This window comes from Schistocerca americana, chromosome 3, assembly GCF_021461395.2.
Source record: "Schistocerca americana isolate TAMUIC-IGC-003095 chromosome 3, iqSchAmer2.1, whole genome shotgun sequence".
Taxonomy (NCBI): domain Eukaryota; kingdom Metazoa; phylum Arthropoda; class Insecta; order Orthoptera; family Acrididae; genus Schistocerca; species Schistocerca americana.
Window position 1 is genome coordinate 526427916 of NC_060121.1, and position 21662 is coordinate 526449577.

At 38.4% G+C, this 21662-nt stretch overlaps 1 protein-coding gene across 1 annotated transcript in view; it reads right to left on the reverse strand.

The window, feature by feature from the left end:
* LOC124606191 (synaptotagmin-5) overlaps positions 1–21662 on the reverse strand; it is a 241677-nt gene that overhangs the window by 108554 nt on the left and 111461 nt on the right. Inside the window, exon 5 of the mRNA XM_047138159.1 lies at positions 11327–11517. Within this exon, the coding sequence (XP_046994115.1) occupies positions 11327–11517 (191 nt within the window). The remainder of the gene's footprint in view (positions 1–11326; positions 11518–21662) is intronic.

Here is a 21662-nt window from a genome sequence, read left to right on the forward strand (position 1 = left end):
AGAAACCCTGCATTTAAAAAGGGAAAAACCAAGAAATTCTCCCAATATTTTGAGGGACTATATCTGATTTTGTGGCTCATGTCACATTTGAATGCTGACTTACAATTAGCAGACCCATCATGACAGGGTGAAACCCTATTATGGTTATTTAACACAGCCACCAGCTGTAATTGCTTTTGATCCTTGCTCATATATATATATGACCTCCATTATGACAGCTGCCACCCATTCTACATCAAACGGTCCCTTCCCTACAGCCTAGGTCTTCGTGGCAAATGAATCTGCTCCAGTCCGGAATCCCTGACCCATTACACCAACAACCTGACAACAGCTTTCGCATCCCGCAACTACCCTCCCGACCTGGTACAGAAACAAATAACCAGAGCCACTTCCTCATCCCCTCAAACCTAGAACCTCCCACAGAAGAACCACAATAGTGCCCCACTTGTGACAGGATACTTTCCGGGACTGGACCAGACTCTGAATGTGGCTCTCCAGCAGGGATACGACTTCCTTAAATCCTGCCCTGAAGTGAGATCCATCCTTCTTGAAATCCTCCCCACTCCACCAAGAGTGTCTTTCCGCCATCCACCTAACCTTCGTAACCTGTTAGTTCATCCCTATGAAATCCCCAAACCACCTTCCCTACCCTCTGGCTCCTACCCTTGTAACCGCCCCCGGTGTAAAACCTGTCCCATGCACCCTCCCACCACCACCTACTCCAGTCCTGTAACCCGGAAGGTATACACGATCAAAGGCAGAGCCACGTGTGAAAGCACCCACGTGATTTACCAACTGACCTGCCTACACTGTGACGCATTCTATGTGGGAATGACCAGCAACAAACTGTCCATTTGCATGAATGGACACAGGCAGACAGTGTTTGTTGGTAATGAGGATCACCCTGTGGCTAAACATGTCTTGGTGCATGGCCAGCACATCTTGGCACAGTGTTACACTGTCCGGGTTATCTGGATACTTCCCACTAACACCAACCTATCCAAACTCCGGAGATGGGAACTTGCTCTTCAATATATCCTCTCTTCCCGTTACCCACCAGGCCTCAATCTCTGCTAATTTCAAGTTGCCGCCACTCATACCTCACCTGTCATTCAACAACATCTTTGCCTCTGCACTTCCGCCTCGGCTGACATCTCTGCCCAAACTCTTTGTCTTTGAATATGTCTGCTTGTGTCTGTATATGTGTGGATGGATATGTGTGTGTGTGCGAGTGTACACCCGTCCTTTTTCCCCCTAAGGTAAGTCTTTCCGCTCCTGGGATTGGAATGACTCCTTACCCTCTCCCTTAAAACCCACATCCTTTCGTCTTTCCCTCTTCTTCCCTCTTTCCTGACGAAGCAACCGTTGGTTGCGAAAGCTAGAATTTTGTGTGTATGTTTGTGTTTGTTTGTGTGTCTATCGACCTGCCAGCGCCTTTGTTTGGTAAGTCACATCATCTTTGTTTTTAGATATATTTTTCCCACGTGGAATGTTTCCCTCTCTGCGTGCTAATCTATCCTGTGCAAGCTCCTTCATCTCCCAGTACCTACTGCAACCTACATCCTTCTGAATCTGCTTAGTGTATTCATCTCTTGGTCTCCCTCTATAATTTTTACCCTCCACGCTGCCCTCCAATGCTAAATTTGTGATCCCTTGATGCCTCAGGATAGGTCCTATCAACCGATCCCTTCTTCTAGTCAAGTTGTGCCACAAACTTCTCTTCTCCCCAATCCCATTCAATACTTCCTCATTTGTTACGTGATCTACCCATCTAATCTTCAACATTCTTCTGTAGCACCACATTTCGAAAGCTTCTATTCTCTTCTTGTCCAAACTATTTATTGTCCATGTTTCACTTCCATACATGGCAGAAATATTAACCCATTATTTGTCAAGTCCCCGATTCCTACATATTACTCCCTGATTTCTACATATTCACCTTTTTCTTCAACTCATTAGCTGACTGAATGTGTAGGACACAGTCAATGTTCACCACAACATTTCTTGAGGTTATCAGTCAGACTTGTACTTGCATACTAATACACAGCCCTGCACACTACTATAATATACACAACTGCAGGGCCACATGAGGATAGGTGCCAACTGCTGTCTGTAAAGGGACACCCTCCTCTAGCATTACTTTTCTTCAACAGGAGTAGTCCACACCAGAAATATTTTCGAATTTTGAATAGGTCAATATTATTTCAGCTGTTTTTCTAAAAAAATTAATATTATTTTGTATACAATGTGTTATGTTACAAGGTAAAATCTGTAAAAAGAAATTACTTTACTTCCTTTGTTACAGTTTATATGTACTAGCTCTGAATGTTTAGTTAAAATTATACTTACTTTTAGAAACATGTGAAATTATGAAATATTTGGTACACTTAATATTTCTATTATTAATTACACAATCTGATACTACTTATTAAGTTTATTTCTGGATTCATTTATAAAATAATAATACAAATTAATCGAATTTCATTTGTCAAGAAAATTTGTAAGCCCTTCAGAATATTGTTCCTACCACAGGGTGAAGTAGTAGTGGGCATGCCTCTGATGTGACCAGATGTGTTTTTATATTTGGGAAGAACAATATAACTTCGGCTTTGTTAATGTGAAAATTAAAAAGACAGTGTGATACAGAAAAATGTAAGGGAGTAAAATATTTGTGAAGATAAAAAATACTATGCAGGCATTCTTCAAAGTTAATTATGTCAATTGGAACCATGAGATCCTAAAATATGAAAATTTCCACTTCAAGATTCAGCCCTAGACATGAAGAACTGCAACCAACTATGAGAAAAGAAGATAAGTAAATGTTTATTGTAAATATTACTCCTCTCATATTTTTTAAAAAGAGACTATGGTAGTGACAACAATTCATGGTAGGGGGAGACTACAAGTTGCACATTGGAAGGCAGTAATGATAAAACATAGGACTGCTCTTTATCTTGCTGCTTCATGAGCCACATGAATAAAAGTTAAGATACAACTATGCCCTTGCCATATAAAAATTCACTCCCTGCTGCTGCTTGGTGAGTAGATTTTTTAATCTATCCAGTTATATTAATCAATTGAAAATTCAGAATGGGATAGCAGTATTATGACAGGATGGATATTTCTATTAACAATGCAGAGGAGATGTTGAGTTGAAAAAAAAAAAAAAAAAAAAAAAAAAAAAAAAAAAAAAAAAAAAAAAAAAAAAAAAAGCTATAAATTTCACAAGCACAACTCAAACACACATGACCACGATCTCTGGCTGCTGAGTCCAGACTGCTTACAGCCAACTATGCCTGATGGGAGAAGCTATCCATGGATTGTGGGGGGTAAAGAGGAGGCTCAGGCAGGGAGGGGCAATTATATTATATTTTATTATCATAAAGCACTCTAAACTGCTATCTACATGAAAGAGAAATTAGTTCATCACCTGCCATGACTTGTAACCTCTGAACCCAACCTCTATATATGTCTGTCTCCTGTGAACTCCTGTATTCAGTTCTATGAGATGCATGTGAACCAAAAAGAAAAGTGCAACGTTTTTCATTTACAGAAAACCCACTGTGAAATGAGCAGGTAGTCACATCTTCCCAGGCCATTTCTAAAAACCAGCCAGTGCCTTCTATTACCTCTACAATGGAATCAAATCCTGGACCCCCATGTAGTGAGTTCTGTTTTCATTACCCACCCTTAATGCACCAGAACAGTTTCAAAGACATTAAGACCCAATACTAATCTATTGAGTCACACTGCCAGCAATCATATGTGAAATTTAGAAAGGAAGATTTCACAGTGTGCATAGCTCACTAGCATATGTTGCAGCCAGTGCATTTTCACAGGCATGAAGAGTTAGCACATTGCCAGGAATCTTCGTGGTGCCCACTGGACTGTGTAATGTGTCATGAGCCCCGCTTTCCTCTCTGCCATTGTTGAGTGTGAATGAGCATTGTCTCAACAGTTTAAATGCTGTGCAACTCTGTTAACCACCAGATAACATATTGTCAGCATAGAGTGCTCTTCTCTGTCTCTTCATTGTTTCCATACTCCTGCTAGGAGCAGTTGCAGGATTTGTTTCAGTACATGAAGAAAGATATAGAAAATAGTTTTGTGCCTCCCCTTGCAAGGTCCCATTCAAACATTACCCTTCTGACAATAATGAATAAATCCTCTGGAAGATAAAATTTGTAATTATTTTCCTAATTTTTGTCCTTTACTCATGTGGCCTCTTGCGTGGAACTTAAGATAATTATGGGTGACTAAAGCACTAATTTCACTTTACAATTTTTCTATGCTGTTGTATTTTTTGTAAAACAATAGGGCCTTGTGAGAAAAGCTGCCTTTTTGATTATGTATTATGACTGTTTCAGCCAACAGTAATAATAAAATTTAAATAATGAGTTTTTGTGGCTGGGTAATGCCCCCCCATCTTCCCTTAAATTTCCAAATGTGCCTGTGTACACAGGTATTGCAGAACTTATTAATTTATGTGCCCTATGTAGAAGAGTAGGTCATTATCATCTACCATATTTTCCAGTGTGCTATGAGATTGAGTTATCCAAAATAGACTTGTAAATCGTAGGCCTCCATGAAGACACGATGTACCCTGCGATGAGGCATGCTGCCGACTGTGCGTCAGCTACCGGAAACATGCTATTTATAGACGACACATCACCCAAGGTCACGGACTTAGAAAAAACCTTAACAAAGCTTCATACTGGAAGGTATGTATAATGTTTTTGATGTTATGTTTTTGATATTATTTGGTCTGAATAACTATTGATGTTATCTGGTGTGAATAAGTGACAGTCTTCTTAGATAGAAACTAGTCCTTAGTGGAATATGATCTTTTAATTAATGTGTTGCCAGGATACTGACTTTGCTGAAATATCATGTGATTTAACAATTTTCATGTACTTTCAAAAACTATTCTTCTGTTACTTTTACATACCTAGATACAATTACAGTGGTATTAGAAGTCTAAAAACTGTTTGATTTATCTAGATGTGAACTTACCTGTTTTTCTTGAGAGTACTAAAGACCTGTCTCATGAGGGCACATGGAGCTTGCTTCCTCTTACCTTAACAAACATCTAGTACATACAACCACTAGTACATACATTTACTGTAGCGATCGTCTAAGAGTTATAACACAGTCGGTACTGTGAAGTAATTCATTTTAGTGTGAGGATACATAAAATATTTTATTATTTTCTTTAAATTTCAGTAATGACAAACTCCTCCATGTTGAAATGCACATTTTTACAAATGTTTTTATTTTGTCAGGTCTAATTATTTAAATACTGATATATAGTCAGGTTAATAGGATCCTCATGCAACTGAGAAAGAAAAGGTTTTTCATTTTCTGATGTGAATGAAAGCTGAGATAGATGCCCCCTCACTCCTCCTTCTTTGTCTTCATTTTTGGGAGCTCTTTTCAATTATTACAAATACCTGTTCTTGATTCACACAATTCAATTAATAATTAGCCTATGTCACCACTGAACAAGCAAAAAATGTCATAAATACCTTTCAGATGTAAAATTTCACAAACCTCATATTTTAAACATAGTTCAAGGATACTATGTGCATCTCCAAGTCTCTAGGCTCATAGTACTTGTACCAGTATCCAAGACTAACATTTGTGCTCGCTGCTCCCCTTGCAACCCAGTCACCTAGCACCTATAGCCATTTTACGACACCCCATCGCAGCCACACCATTTATCAACATCTTAAGGCCTCTGTGAAGGTCAGTATCGCAATAAAAAAAGAGTTAATCATTGTAAATCTTTGTAATCTCTTATCTTTTATGATGTTTGATTCATTCATTTGAAAGTGATACTTAAATACTACTTTCCAACAGAGTCTTCACACAAATTTAGGCACTTTCATAACAGCAAACGAGCTTTTTAAATTCCACTAACATAAAATTCTGCTGCCTGAGACTTTCAGCAGTTAGTCATGCCCTCCTGCAGTTCAGCTTCATTGTCACCTTCAGTGATCATGTTGTTTCCATATACTTCACATAGTTACCAATAAATTTCAATTCGTTTATGGTTTTTAGCCACAAAGAAATGTTACTACTGACAGCACTTCCCACCTAGTGGGATTTCCAGTTGTGGCACACATTTAAAACTTGTACTGGGAAATAACAGGAAATGCCACCAACCTCATATTGACATGGCTGGACGCTGACTGAACAGACAAATGCTCAGACATCTGTATCGCTGTGCTAACCCTGCCCATTGTTGCTGCAGGTGAAAATGTAATCTACTTTCTGGGTACTTCTTGCACATGTTACCCATAGCTATTAAGCACTCAACATGGGCTTCATAGGTAAGAGTAACATATATTTAAGCATGAGATACCCTAAAGCTTCTATAGAGAGAAGAGAGATGTGCAGGTCACCTAGCCAATCTGGGTCCGGGGGATATCATAAATTTTTGTTGCTAATTCAAAATTTTCTTCCACTCAAATTTTTGTCTGTGGTATTCAAACAACCACTGTTGTGGCCTATGTGCTGAGTAGAATTGTCATTTCAGCAGAGAATCTTTGTTGTTGTATTTATTGGTCCTGTTGTCTACAAAGCAGCTTAGGCATAAGACATTGGACAAATCAAGTTATAAGCATACAGCTGAAAGTCATTTCTAGGCATACGTGTTTAAGGTTACAGTAATACACTTTATACATAAGTATTTATGTAAAACACTTCATAAATTCAAATATTCTTCAATGGAGTAAAAGCAGTGTTCCCATAAAATATGCTGATCAAGAATTCCCTACATGCCACCAGAACAGCCAATAAGGAGTGTGGGAGGGAAATCTTGTGTTGGCTGCAGTATGCAGCCACAGTGTTGGGCCATGTACAAACATTCTATCTTGTTCTGGCCTCCAGCTATGTATGACATGCAACCTGTCCTCTCTATCCTAATTTGTCTCGAACTTTGTCCCATTGCAAAACGACATCTTCCATGACCACCCTGATTGTGTAGTGGTGCTTCATTCTACAGTGAGCATACTCAATTGGTATATCGTAATGAGAAAGATCTTTCTAAAACTCAATATTTATTTTAAACACTGCCTTTGGATTTTCACATCACTGACCATTCTGACATAACTCCCACCACTTGACATACAGCCAATCAGGATTTATATGACTGTTTCATTGTCTTCTGACACTGACTAAATTTAGTCTAGCTACCATTACGTATGGTTACATCTTGAAATGAACAAACTACGCAAGACACTGAATGATAAGATACTAGCCTCTGTGAGTGGTCATAGTTTGTGACACAGATCATGTTTCTGACAAACAGAAGACAATAACAAACCAGACTGAACATGTGTGTCAGAAATGTTCCTATTCTTGCAACGCAGTATAAATCATTGTAGATATGTATTCCAACTTTTCCTCAAATTGTCAAATGCCAGAAAAGTAGATGCTGAAAATGCTTGTGTATGTTTCAGTGTGTTGATGCTGATAATGGAACATTATCCTGCTCTGCTGTGCACTTCTGCAGGTAGCTCTGTTCTTTCTGTGGTATCTCAGTCTCTAAATTTGCTGTTGATAATTGGAGGGTCCTATGCCAGAGTGAACCAACTACAAATTACATGTTTCAAGATATTCAGCTCTAAAGTTCAACTACAGAAAAAAAAAATCTGATGAGATATTGAGGGCAGTAAATGATCTTCAACAGATTGCTAACATATACTGAATCTTGTTTATTGGCTTTTCAATCAAAACACACCTGTTACAGGACTGAAAAAATGATGGTGATTATAAGGAAGTGAAATAAAGTTTGAATAAGTACATTGTCTCAGCACAGATGTAACTATTAAAGCACTTTTGTTTCGTGACACGTGTTATGTTTATAGCAGTCTTGTCTCATTCTTCAACAGAAAACGTCGTATACTATAAGGAAACTGTGTCTGGTACATTTTATACAGAATTTTCGGGAATCTCATTCATCTTCTGATAACCCATCTTCACTGGAATTTCCAACTATCTCTGCAGCACTTCGCAAGTTCTTGTAAAAATCATGGCCGATAGGGGGAATGAAGCACAGCATTGACTTATCTTTCTTCTTTGCACTCGTAAGTGGTCTTCCTCTGGGATACTTGAGATTCAGTGCTATGTGGTGAAGATTGGGTGTCTGACCTCTAGCTCGTTTAGAGAAACTAGCTTCATAGTACTCCACATCATCATTGTGTGTGTACTTGAACTGCATTACATTGGGCTTCTCTTTGCTTATTCTGATGCATCTTATTTTCATCCAAGCTACAGTTAGTCCATCAACTATTTTCCTGTTTCTTAAAACTGATGTTAAGCTGTCAGAGCTGAAGAAATCATCATGTTTCATTTCCACCACACCAAACTTTTGTTTCTTGACTCTGCATGTTTTCATTATGTTCTGGATTTCATGCATATGGTAAATGTTTTGGTTGCATCTCATCTTGTTCTCAATATGTCTGAAATCAGTGTCATTGGGCAGATAATTGTGGCCTGGGATTAAAAATTTTTGATTTCTATTTTAGCCACCACATGAGTCTGACCAAAACACAACAGTTTCTTTCATAGGATTAGCATTTAGGTGTTTCAAAGACATGATCCTATCTCATCTGGTCCTTGACCTGCTATTCCCTCATGCCAAAGGTGCATAGTTCCTTCGGATGTACCCATATCAAGGATACCCAAATTGAAGCACGAAAGTTGACGTTTGTAAACACAACACCAGTGGGAACTTTTGGGAGCAAAATTGTCTTTTGCAGATCAAATGCAAGGACTGTGCATTCACCATTTATTGCTTTCTCTTTGTCTTTTCGTAGTGTTGCCCTTGCAAGTTCAACCTGTCGATGATGTAGCTCTCTTTCCATGTTTACATCTTCAAGAGCTTTCACATTGTCAGAAGTGTTCTCTAGTGCTTTTAGAGTGTTGGTTTTAATTTGAAAGATATCACATTTCTTGCATGTGTCTTTGTGTGGCAATTTCAATGAGAGGTTGAACTTAGCTTTGAAAACTTTTTCATACAACGATTGTGACATAATGTCAGACTCTGCATTTTCTGCTATCAGTTGCTCTTTATACAGCCTGTACATCAAGCTCAAATTGAGGTGACAGGAGAGATACTTCCTATCAGGACTATCCTTCCGACAATAGTGGCTCCTATAGCATGGAAATGAATTAATATGATCTCTGATGTGACAAATTCTTTCTACAGGAAATTTATTATGCGGCTCATGTTTTCCTCTTCTGTCTTGTAGTTGACCAGACTTCACTTTCAGAAGAGCTCTGTGAATCTTTGCAATGTGTTTAGGAACATATTTTTGCAAACCTTCACATCACCTGGTGTGGTAGGAATAAAGTAATGTCGAGTAAATGTTCTTAGGGGATCATCAGCATTTGATCTTCTGTCCTTCACAATGAAGGACTTTACAGACCGTCCAATCAAAGCTGTTTGTGTTCCATACCGTCCATCACTGTAATACATATCAAAAAATAACTGTCGATCCTGCAGCGAGACTTTTTCATAACATTTGTGAAGACATGTACAGCGGTAGTCCTTTAACGTTTTTCCCATTACTGTTTGTCCTGTTGATGATGTAAATGTGTTTCCGCTGTTTATGCGAGTCTTCCAAACATTCTTTTTCCAGTTACCTGGATGCGCTTCACCCTAATTGGTTCTTTGGATTCTGAAAAAAAATAAAATGTTACTTAATGTAAAACTATGGTGTACATGTTCTCCACTTACATAATTACGAATACAATTTAGCAAGTAAAATAGTTAAATAAAAGTTGACAACAGATGTGCAGTCAAAATGATGCGTTTGCATATATTTCATTTGCCAAAGTGTACCAACTGTGTTCCTAATGCTGACGGCATTCTTGATGTTCAGCAACTGTAACAATCGATCAGGAAATGTCCCTATCGGTAGTTGTGAGTATTCCACTATGTAGTTCACAGTTTACTCCCTAGATGGTAGCACAGCACATCATCATGTAGTTAGTTCACTTTTGCATGTGACAGCAGCCTTCAATAATCGCATGCAACGAAGTAATGTTGTACACCATTCTTAGCCAAATTTGTGCAGTTTTAAGTATAAAACATGCCTTGACTACTTGATTGACGTGAGGATGGCACATATTCATCACTGGAACCACACTCAATGTCAACATTACTGTCATTTGACTCTTCTGAACTCCTGTATGCAACTTCTTCTGCCATCTTGTTACTGGATTTAGTTCACTCTGGCACCAGAGATAAATGTAGATCTGAGACACTCCAGAAGTGCCAACATAAAAAAAAATTGCTCAGTGTCCCTCAAGAGTACTGGTTCATATTGCCATATGAATCTTTATAATTTTCTGCACCATTATCAATAGCTAACCTAAAATGACAAAATTTGTAGTTGGTTCACTCTGGCTTAGGACCCTCCAATTGGCGTTGAAGAATCAGCTGCTTCAGCTACAATTCAATAAACTTTGCATCCATCATGTACAATGGTTTAAGTTCCTCTTTGCCACTTAAGTTTTGTAGCCTCATATCAACTAGGCATGTCACACTGCCACTAACAATATGGATGTGGAAAGCGAGACTGACACCAAGTCAATAGCCAAAAATGAGTAGAACGTGAACTTTATGACCGCAAGTAACATGAGCATAATGAATGAAAGTCACACCACCAAACACTCTATAAAGTTCTGAAAGCAAAGCCCACATTCAGAAAGTTAGGTTAAAACAGTTTTTGAGATATATTACTTAGTAACAAAATATGAACTGCTTGATACACCCATCATCATGACAGGTATTTATTTATAGTAGAAGGCCAACAGGTATCATCATGTGACATGTTGGCCATGGCTCCAAGGCTTGTGCCTGCGAAAGTTGGATTTATGAGTCATGCAGATAATATCACTACCATTCTCTGAGTTCACCTCCATATTGCAGGAGTGCCAGAATTGCAGATAAATGCAAATGGTATACAGCTGTGTGTGACAGATTAATGTTACTAAAATGAACAGATTCAACAGAAGTTTCATTTTTACTTTTGTATATCCTGAATTGTTTCATATTCCTGAAAGTTCTGCTTGTGAAGGAATCTAAGAAACGCAATGACTGATTGAATGAATTATGCAGAAAAGTAAGCTCTTTCAAAATATTTGCGTTTTTGGCTGCTATTATCAACTAATGTACATTATTTTTTCTGCTTCCTGTTCGTTATTAAATAACAGTAATCCACAATGAATATCACTGTGTTTACTTATTTGTTTCATGTTAGCACAACTATTATTGCTTTTCTCTAAATTATTATTAATTGATGGAAAATATTACCTGCAATACAAGTGTTTTTTCCTGTAAATCCTGGTGTGATACAGGGAATTTGAAATGCTGATTAAAAAATGGATTTGGATCATGACGGTGTATGGCTGTTTGTCTTTTACGGTTGTCTACAGGTGGCACAAGACTGAGTCGAACGTATGGATCACTGAAGCCACCTTGTTCACTGCCTGCAAGGTCATGTGCTGAAAAATTCAAACTATGATTAGTTTATTAATATAATCAATATGCTTATATACACTATATAACTCAATATTACATGTGCTAGTTGTTATATTGAAAGCCACTGAATGGTAAAACTGAGGCAGTTTATGAGGAAATATGTGTCATCACTTTTATAGCATGAAAGAGAGAGAGAGAGAGAGAGAGAGAGAGGGGGGGGGGTCTCAAATGAACTGTGAAGGTCCTGGAGTATTAATAGCAAGGAAAGGAGGCGTTAGTTATCTATATTCATAGTGTTTATTAGAAAGAGCAGTACCTGAAATGTCATGACAAATTTTGGGATTACTGTTACATTTACAAAATCATACATAACCATGAATATTGACAGCTTCATATTATGACCATAATGACATTAAAAAAGGCAGTGCACAGATGCATGTAGGATTTCAAAAACTGTTAATATATATGTATGAATAAATGCAACTGTTTTGCAGAATACAATCACTGAACTCATATTTTCAATAATTATCAATAATTTATCATTAATTTCATTTATTACATATTCATCATGTTGGAAATTATTTTTCCCATATGTGCAACAAGGAGGTGTTATCATTTTCTTTAACATTTGCCTCTCCACAGCTCGTTTCTTGAAATCCAGTTTAATGTTATAACATTCAGGCTCAATATTTTGCAGGATAATCATCAAACAGAGGAATCATATACTATTTTCTGCCCTATGTGTCTAGCAAATGGCATGTAATTTTGTTGTAAGAGCTCACTGGCAAGTGCACCAATAATATGTTCATTGACTCCTAAGCACAGACTTATATTGTGATTGATTAATATAAAGAGGATTATAAAAAATATAAATATGAGTATCGCAAGGAAGTAAAGAGAAGGAAAGCAGAACATATTAGCAAACAGATCAGAAATTCTGATTGTGTCTGCTTGTGTCTGTGTATGTGCGGATGGATATGAGTGTTTGTGCGAGTGTATACCTGTCCTTTTTTCCCCCTAAGGTAAGTCTTTCCGCTCCCGGGATTGGAATGACTCCTTACCCTCTCCCTTAAAACCCACATCCTTTCGTCTTTCCCTTTCCTGATGAGGCAACAGTTTGTTGCAAAAGCTTGAATTTTGTGTGTATGTTTGTGTTTGTTTGTGTGCCTATCGACGTGCCAGCGCTTTCGTTTGGTAAGTCACATCATCTTTGTTTTTAGGTATATTTTTCCCATGTGGAATGTTTCCCTCTATTAATTCATATCATTAATATAGAGTTAAGTATACATAATGATAATTTTTCTGATCCTTATGTAGTTAGCAATATATTTAATGATTACTTTATAGATGCTATTGAAAATGATACTTGCATGAAACAGAAGAGCAGTTTAAATATGATATGGAAAAGGAACGGGACTTTTGTAAGCTACCTACAGTAACCATCAAGGACATAACTCAGGTAATTGACAGCCTAAAAAATAAAAGATCAGCTGGATGGGATGAATTTTCTCCTTTTCTCCTGAAAAAATGCAAGGGTGAGTTAGCCAGGCCATTAGTCAATCTAATAAATTGTGTACTTGTAGAGGTGTGTTTCCGAAGAAACTGAAACTTGCTATAGTTAAACCTTTATATAAAAAAGGGGAAAGAAAGCAACCACAGAACTACTGACCAGTTGCCTTAACCTCAGTGTTTGGTAAATTAATTGAAAAAATAATGCTAGAAATCTTAATCGAGCACTATAATACGAATAACTCAATAGGAGATTTCTAACATGGCTTTAGAAGTGGTCGGAGCACCATATCTGCAGCAGTACAGTTTGTACACTGTCTAATGGAGAACATAAATGAGGGTTACAAAACAGCAGGAATGTTTTTAGATCTTTCCAAAGCATTTGACGGAGTCCATCATGGCACTCTTTTAAGTAAACTTGCTTGTAATGGTGTCAGTGGGAAACTGTTGCTTTTAATAGAATCTTACCTTAAAGATAGACAACAACGGACAGAAGTTGTGTATGATAATGGAGAGGTAATCGAAAAAAGAATATCAAAGATAAGAAATATAAATTTTGGTGTGCCACAAGGCTCTATCTCGGGCCCCTTCTTGTTTATTTGCTACGTGAATGATTTCCCAGGAGTATTAGACTCCAGTCATCGTGTTACTATGTATGCTGATGACACCTCTGGGGTTTGCTGGGCACGTAGTAATGATGGCCTAAATTCCATGGTACAGAATTTTGTTGAAAAAGCCCAAAGAAAACCTGAGGGTCAATATTAACAAAACTAATTTAATTTATTTTAAGACAAGTGGCTCAAATAAAAATACTGTTGTAAATGAGGACATTCACGAAAATACCTGTTCAGAATGTAAATTTCTGGGGATATATATAGATGACAGACTTTCGTGGAATCAGCAAATAGATCATGTCTGTGGTAAAATAACATCTAGTCTGTATTTACTAAGGAGATTAGTTCAATATCTAGATATTGAAGCAATAAAAATAGCGTATTTTGGGTATCTTATGGCATTGTATTGTGGGGTGGGCGTAGCCAATACAATATAAGAAGGGTATTTGTATTGCAGAAAAGAGTAATAAGAACTATGGCAAAAGTAAGACCCAGAACTTCATGCAAATACCCATTTGCTAATTTTAATATTATGACTATCTACACAGCATATATGTTTCAATCAATATTATTAGTGAAAAAAGACAAAAAAAGTGACAAACAGGAATATGGAAATCCATGATTACGATACAAGACACAAATCGGACTTTCATATGGTGAGCAGAAGATTGAATCTAACAAATTATGCCCCAGTCATTAAGGGAGCAATATTTTATAATTCTCTGTCAAACAACCTGAAACAGCTCTCTGGTAAAATTTTTAAAAATGAGTTTAAAAAGTGGCATATATTGAAGTGCCCATACAGTATGGTGCTGACATGATTTGACCTCAGGAATGCTATGTTAAATATACTTCAATGATCTTTTACTTAATAGCATGTAATCTATATACATTGTGTATCAATAATCTAAATGTAATTATTATAACATTTCCCATGCATGTTAAATACATGTTTCGAGCTGTAAATAAATAAATAAATAAATTGTTAATATCTGTTTCCGTTCTTCCTCTATTATTAGTTAAATGCAGCAAAATAAAGTTCAATCATAAAAGATTAGCAGCAGAGGTAGTTATCTGTTTGTACAAAGTAAACAGCACGAAGATTGTTTACATCAGGCATGAAATTGAATCTAGTCACTTGAATTATTTCTGAATTTTCATTCTGAATGAATATATTCTCTAAGAATGAAGAAAAATGGATATATAATTGGTCTTTTGGTTCCATTCTTTCCCTGCACATTTACAAGAAAAAATGAATGAATTTCAGAGAAGACATATGCATTGAAACTGAATAAACATGGTCTGGAGGCAACAAATAAAAGTGTGCCAAAATTGAGTACTGGCACAATAATTTCATATAAGATTAAATTTCTTTGCCAGAACGGTTGAAGTGTTGCTACCATATTCCACTTTTCACAGCATAGTATGTAACATAAATATTTTATGTTTCTGTTACTATGTGGTCTCCCAGTATTAAAACTGAAATCATATTCTAGTAAAAAATGCAGTATTCCAAAACCCAGCAGAAGATGGTGAACATTGATTCGGTTTCAAGAAAGAAGCAGGACTGTTTGCAAATGTGTACTGATAAGTCTTCTCCTCCTCCTCCTCCTTCTTCTGATTGGCCTTTTCTTGTAACTTCATAGCTTTGGCATGTTTTTTTCAGCTTCATGTATGTTAGTGATAGAGGGTGGCTGAATGCCCTTCCTGTCACCACCAGTTATCCTCTCCCCTCCCAAACTGGCTGAGTTTATTGTGAAAGTGTGAGAATGTGTTCCAAATGTTATGAATCATGTAACTGAGGCATGACATAAGTTCCAGCACACTATTAAATCTGTTTTGATGTGGAAACTGCTGTGGGAAATGGGGTACAGGCAGTGTGTTAGCAGAATAGTGAAACAATGTAGAGATATGATTTCTCCACTATTTAGTAGTAAGCATATACCGTATTTACTCGAATCTAAGCTGCACTCGAATCTAAGCCGCACCTGAAAAATGAGACTCGAAATCAAAGAAAAAAAATTTTCCCGAATCTAAGCTGCACCTGAAATTTGAGACTCGAAATTCAAGAGGAGAGATAAGTTTTAGGCCGCACCTCCAAATCGAAACAAAGTTGGTCCATTTTAATATGAGACACAATTTAGGTCGAATGAATGACGATACAGCTACAGTAGTTTGGTTCGAGTCGTAAGCTTAGCAGTTAAGCTTTACCAGGTAGCCATTGCTATGCGTCAGGCGCTCCGTCCATATTTATACTGGTACCCTTCCTTTTTCACGTGTTTCGTCTGGTTTGAATGGATTGCTTATTTTTCTTTGATCTGATAAGCGCCATTTTTTGTTATAGGTGATTACGTCACTCTAAGCTGAAAATGCATTACTGTACTGTTTGCCGCATTCTGATAGTGCGTGTTTACGGCCTGTTGCCGCTCGCGGCATGGCTTGCTTTTCTGCACGCTACCGCAGCTTTCAAATTTATTTATTTTTTTTTTTTAAGAAAAGAGAGGAATCGTCTCATTAGGGAAACCAAGGCAAGAGACTGCTATTTGTTGTTACTTACACTGCTGCTTTCTTTGATAATGATCAACAAGAACCAAATAACAGACTGCGTATGATAGAAGATGTTCTGCACGAGAGTTTAGCAAAAATTTTTCCCCGTTTGAAAATCTTTGCAGACGCCTCTTTAGTACATCACATTACCTTCTGCACAGTAATTAGAGTCATCTTAGATTTAAAAATCGAGTCAATTGCTGTGCTTCATTTCTGACTGTATCACTATTAGCCATAAGAATAATACGAATATAAACATGACATGATACGTATATTCTTCCGCGTTTGCTGTTGTCTCACTCTAGTTTCGTAGTTTATTAGGCAGTCAGGATTTAAATGAGATAGCAGCAAACACGAAAGAATACATCGCAAAATGTTTATATTCGTATTATTCTTATGGTGAAGAGAATACTGCATGTGATTCACAATTCATAAAAGTTCCTATTAGCAACCATCTCTTCTCACAGGTAGGAAAAAATTCAGAATGTAGAGTTGGCCATATTGACAAAAACCCTGAACAGTCTTGCCAGTCGGATTTTCGCAGTACATTGAAATGCTGCTACATTCGAAGATGAACAATACGGAATTTGTATTTACTTCGTTGGATAACGTATGAAAATGCAGTGGTCGAAACTCAGGGCGGAGAAATAAGCTCTTCTTCCACCTTTTTTTAAATTTATTTACTGACGCAGAGGTTTTGGCGTCGGTATTTATCTTTGTGCCTGCAAAGCAAGCCTGTTTAGTGCTACATATATTCGACGGCAGAAGTTAGTTGTGGCGGCACCTACCAACATTTTTCAGAACTTCCGCTTACTTTGCACTCGATTCTAAGCCGCAGGCGGTCTTTTGGACTACAAAAACCGGAAAAAAAGTGCAGCTTAGATTCAAGTAAATACGGTACACATAACACATGTAAGTACCATGAACGTACAGAGCATACTAACTCTTAATGTCTCATGGGACAGCAATCCTCATTTACAGAGATAAAGATGTTATGCCGCCACAGAACCTCTCCCTTCCCTCCTGTGGTGTGGAGCGCATGAGGAGAGGCTGTGAAGGAGTGTCATCTGTCTGAAGTGATGTGGGCAGCTGTGTGATGATGAGCAGCTGAGTGATTCCACCAATCTCTTGTTGTAAAGCAGCCTTGATCTCACGACTGCTAGCATCAGATGCGATAATTGGACATGCATTGGGTGATGGGTGGGTGAGGGTCATGGCGTGTAACAGGTACTCTTTTATTTTGTCAAAGGCTCCTGCATTTGCAGTGTCCTCTTGAGGTGCCATTTACAATGAGGCAATTGGTTCCTGTAGAAACATATGACCCCTGAAAACCCATGCAGTTCTTGGTAGTTGTTGGGATTGGATCAGGTCAGTTTTCTCAGGAATAGGATGCATCCGAGACATGTCAACATGATGCCCGATACAGGCCGCGTGAGGTTGCTGAAGTTGGCACTTGTCATCATATATTACAATCCTGTGAGAGGCCAGATTATCAAGGATGATAAGCACATGGTCATCACGTTATTGCTTGTTTTGTGAAAAGATTATAACATCATCTAGATAGGCATAACGAAAAGGCAAATTGAACAGTATATTATCAAAGAATCTTTGACATATCGTTGCCATATTTTTTAGTCTGTACAGCATGTAGAGGAATGGCATGATTATCATAGTTTTGGTATACATTTGTCCGCAATTGGAATTTGCAGCTATGCTGTTTTTGCCCCAGCCAAGGCATGGGAAAAATAATGCATTTGGAATAGGGTACCTGTCAATGATTGTACAAGCACTGAGGTAGCAGTAGTCACCGCATATGCGCCAAGGACTTTTTAAGAACTAGTTTGTTTGGGGAGGCCCGTGCACTGTCTAATGGCCTGACTATGTCAGCTCACAAAAGTTTGTCCACCACAGATTTATCCTTAAAGTTTGTGGGGAACTAGGTGATGGGGGCAGTGATGGGCAGAGGTCCTGGTGTGGTTGTAATGTGGTGGACTGTACCATCTCACATGTCGCAGACTGTATGTGGTCTAATGCGGGACCATGGAGTGAGTCCAGGAAGTGGGGTGTGATGTGATTTACTGTCACTTTTAATGTCACACAGCATTCTCTCAGGAGCACACTTGAGTGGGGATTGTGTCACTCCACTAACCTGAGAAGTGTCCGTAGTAGCAGCGGCATGCTAGTGATCAGTGTCGAGATTATTAAGATTGTTGAGATGCTATTGGCCTGTATATAGTGATGTGGTGGTGTCCATGATTTGTCTCTGTGATAGTGTAAGCTGTTGCCAGCACACCGGTCGACAAAGAGGGTGCAAGAAGATCTATAATAGGCACTGAATCAAGCATGCCTATCAGGAGAGAGGCCAAAGACAGACCTGCAAGCAATGTGCTGCTAACACTCCCTCGACCATCAGTGATTAGAAAGCCATTTCAGACCAGAGGGCCCAGTCAGTCACAGTCAGAGAGAGTCAAGAGTCTCAGTCTCAGTCAGTAAATAATGACTGGAGTAGTGTTCATAGTGGGACTTCTACTTCACCAGCAGTGAGACTAACATGGACTATTATGGAAGAGCTTGTACCACAACACATGGACTAGCTTAAAGATAAGTAGCTTTCTGTTCTGGTAAATAAAGAACCCTGTTAATACAAGGGTGCAGCTGTGTTTGTAGAGAAAGGATACTGGCCATCAAACAACACCCTCTCCCTTGCTTCCCCTGGTACAAGATTCTACAGTGGCAATGAGTATAATTCTGTGCATATTGAAGTTAATCAATTTGGCCAAAGATTTTGATTGCTTCTCTTGTGTTTTAGTTGCAGGGGTGATCATTTTGCTAATTTGTTGTGTTCTTGAAGGGGTATACCAGGAGGGGAGCTGCAGAACTAATCAAATTTCTTTTTTCAGTGTCTTTGCTTGCATTTTTGCTATAACGTATTTGTGTAAACCATGGCTACTTCACTCCCACCCCCTGGCCCTGTGCCTCACCTGCAGATGGCCAATGTGATGGCTCTAATCAAGCTTTTCAATTTCAGAACCAACAAATTGCTGCCTTGCTGATGGAAATAAAACAACTAATGTCTGCACAAACTGAGTCGGCTGCACAACAACAACCGACTGACCGACCAGCCCAACAAATACCGCCGACCACCATACCAACGTTCGACAATTTAACAACACAGAAGAGGAATGGCTCAAATACCTAACACAGTTCCAAGCACATTGTCAAGTTCACCATGTTCAAGGGATTGTCAAGCTATAATACTTTCTTTCGAGTGTGGGGTACCCAGTGTTCAGGTTAATACAAAAACTATTCCCAACCATGTCTCCCGATGAACTCAGTTATGATTAAGTAACCGCTGTATTAACTCAATGTTATGACCAGCACTTCCAAGTAGCTGCAGCTAGATATTAGCTTTTTTGCTTGCAGAAAAAGCTGGAAAAGACAAAGCATAAGTGGTACTCAGAATTAATGGGCATGGCTTGGAAGTGTAAATTTAAGTGTAGTTGTGGCAACTTTTACAGTGATTTAAAGATTAGGGATGCAATAACATTCAGTGTCCCTGATAGTAGAATACAGGAACAGATCCTAAAGTATTCTGATCCATCACTTGCTCAAGTGTTGCAAGTCTTAGAGTAATATGATTCGGGTGCCATAGCGACCGATAAGTTTGACCAGGCTCTAATTTTTTGGGTCAAGTCATTCCTTGCTTGCAAGCACCCGGAGCAGCCACAACAATAAGTGTGTAGACAGGCAAACAGACTTGAACTTAGTGAAGTCTTGCCCTAGATGTTTAGCTCGCCTTAAAACACAGGTTTGCCCGTGAACATTGTGGTTTCCAAACCTACAACAGGGTCTGACAAAAGTAAGATTAATGTTGTGCCTACTTCTCACCCTAGTGTTGTGCAATGATGTTCTAACAAACTATTTGTCTCATTACAATTGCATCAGTAATGTTGCTTAATTGTGCCACATATGAACAGCTAGGCTCACCTTGCCTTTCTAAATCTAGCAAGCATCTCACTGTTTACAACAGACAGGAAATTCCTGTGCTTGGACAGTGTAGTTTGCCTGCCACTTACAAATCTCATACTAGGACAGTGAATTTTTCTGTGTTGATGTCAAGAGACAGTGAGAACATATTTTGGTAAAGATATCTTTGATTTGTTTGGCCTTAGCATCCACAACAATGTGCTGTCAGTCTCTACATTTGCACCAAAAGAGAATGTCGCTAGCTTGCTTAAAGAATTTCCTGAACTATTTTCAGAAGGAATGGGAAAAACTAATAACTTTGTAGCACATTACATTGAAAGACAAAGTAGCCAGTGAATTGAAAGAATTGCAAGATAATGGTGTAATTGCTCCCATTCAAGCTAGTCAGTGAGCACGTCCTCTCGTCTTGTTGCCTAAGCCTTCCGATCACAACTGCATTTGTGTTGATACTTATCCATTACCTTGCTCTGAGGAACTCATGGACATAGATTTGCATGATGCCTACTTGCAAATTCGATTGGATGAAGAATCACAGAAAATGTTTATAATAAATACACACTTAAAACTGTTCAAATATTTATGCTTGCCCTTTGGCAGCTCTGCTGCACCCTCCATTTTTCATACTTGTAACAGCTGACTGCAAAAGTGCCATTTTGTTCAAATTACCTTGACGACATTGTTGTCCCAGGTCTTACACGAGAGGAACACATTACCAATTTGCATACTCTTTTTCAACTGTTGTCAGAAGCAGGACGCAAGTGTCGTCTTACACGAGAGGAACACATTACCAATTTGCATACTCTTTTTCAACTGTTGTCAGAAGCAGGACGCAAGTGTCGTCTCAAAAAGTGTGACTTTTTTTCAAACTGAACTACAATACTTAGGTCATGTGATAAACAGTCAGGGTGTGCACCACCTCCGATCTCATTTGGTTGCAATCCTTGAATTGCCTATTCCCCACAATGTGTCTCAACTGCAGTCAGTATTAGGCAAAAGCTGCTCAGATCATGGTCCACTGCATCGCTTTGATTGCAAAAATATACCTTTTGTGTGGACTAAAGACTGTCAAGATGCATGTCAGAAACTCAGAAACACCTTGCTTAGTGACAGGTGTTTAGTGCATTTTGACCCTGTCAAGCAAGTAGTTTTGCAAGTTGATGCTTCTTCCTTTGTGGTGAGTGCTTTGCTTTCACACAGGATTGGTGTGCAAGACATACTTATTGCTTTTGCCTCAAAGTTGTTAACTCAAGCTCAGTGCAATTACTATCAAATAGAAAAAGAGGCTCTCACTGTTGTGTATGGTGTGAAAAAATGCAATTACTATTTGTATGATCACAAGTTCTTTTTAGTGACAGATCACAAGCCTTTGCAGTCCTTATTTCATCCATCAAAACTGGTTCCAATATGAACTGCTCAAAAATTGCAACATCGGGCTTTGGTGCTTTCGCAGTATCAGTATGAAACTGTGTACAGACCCACAGCAAAGCATAGCAATGCAGAAGCCCTACTGG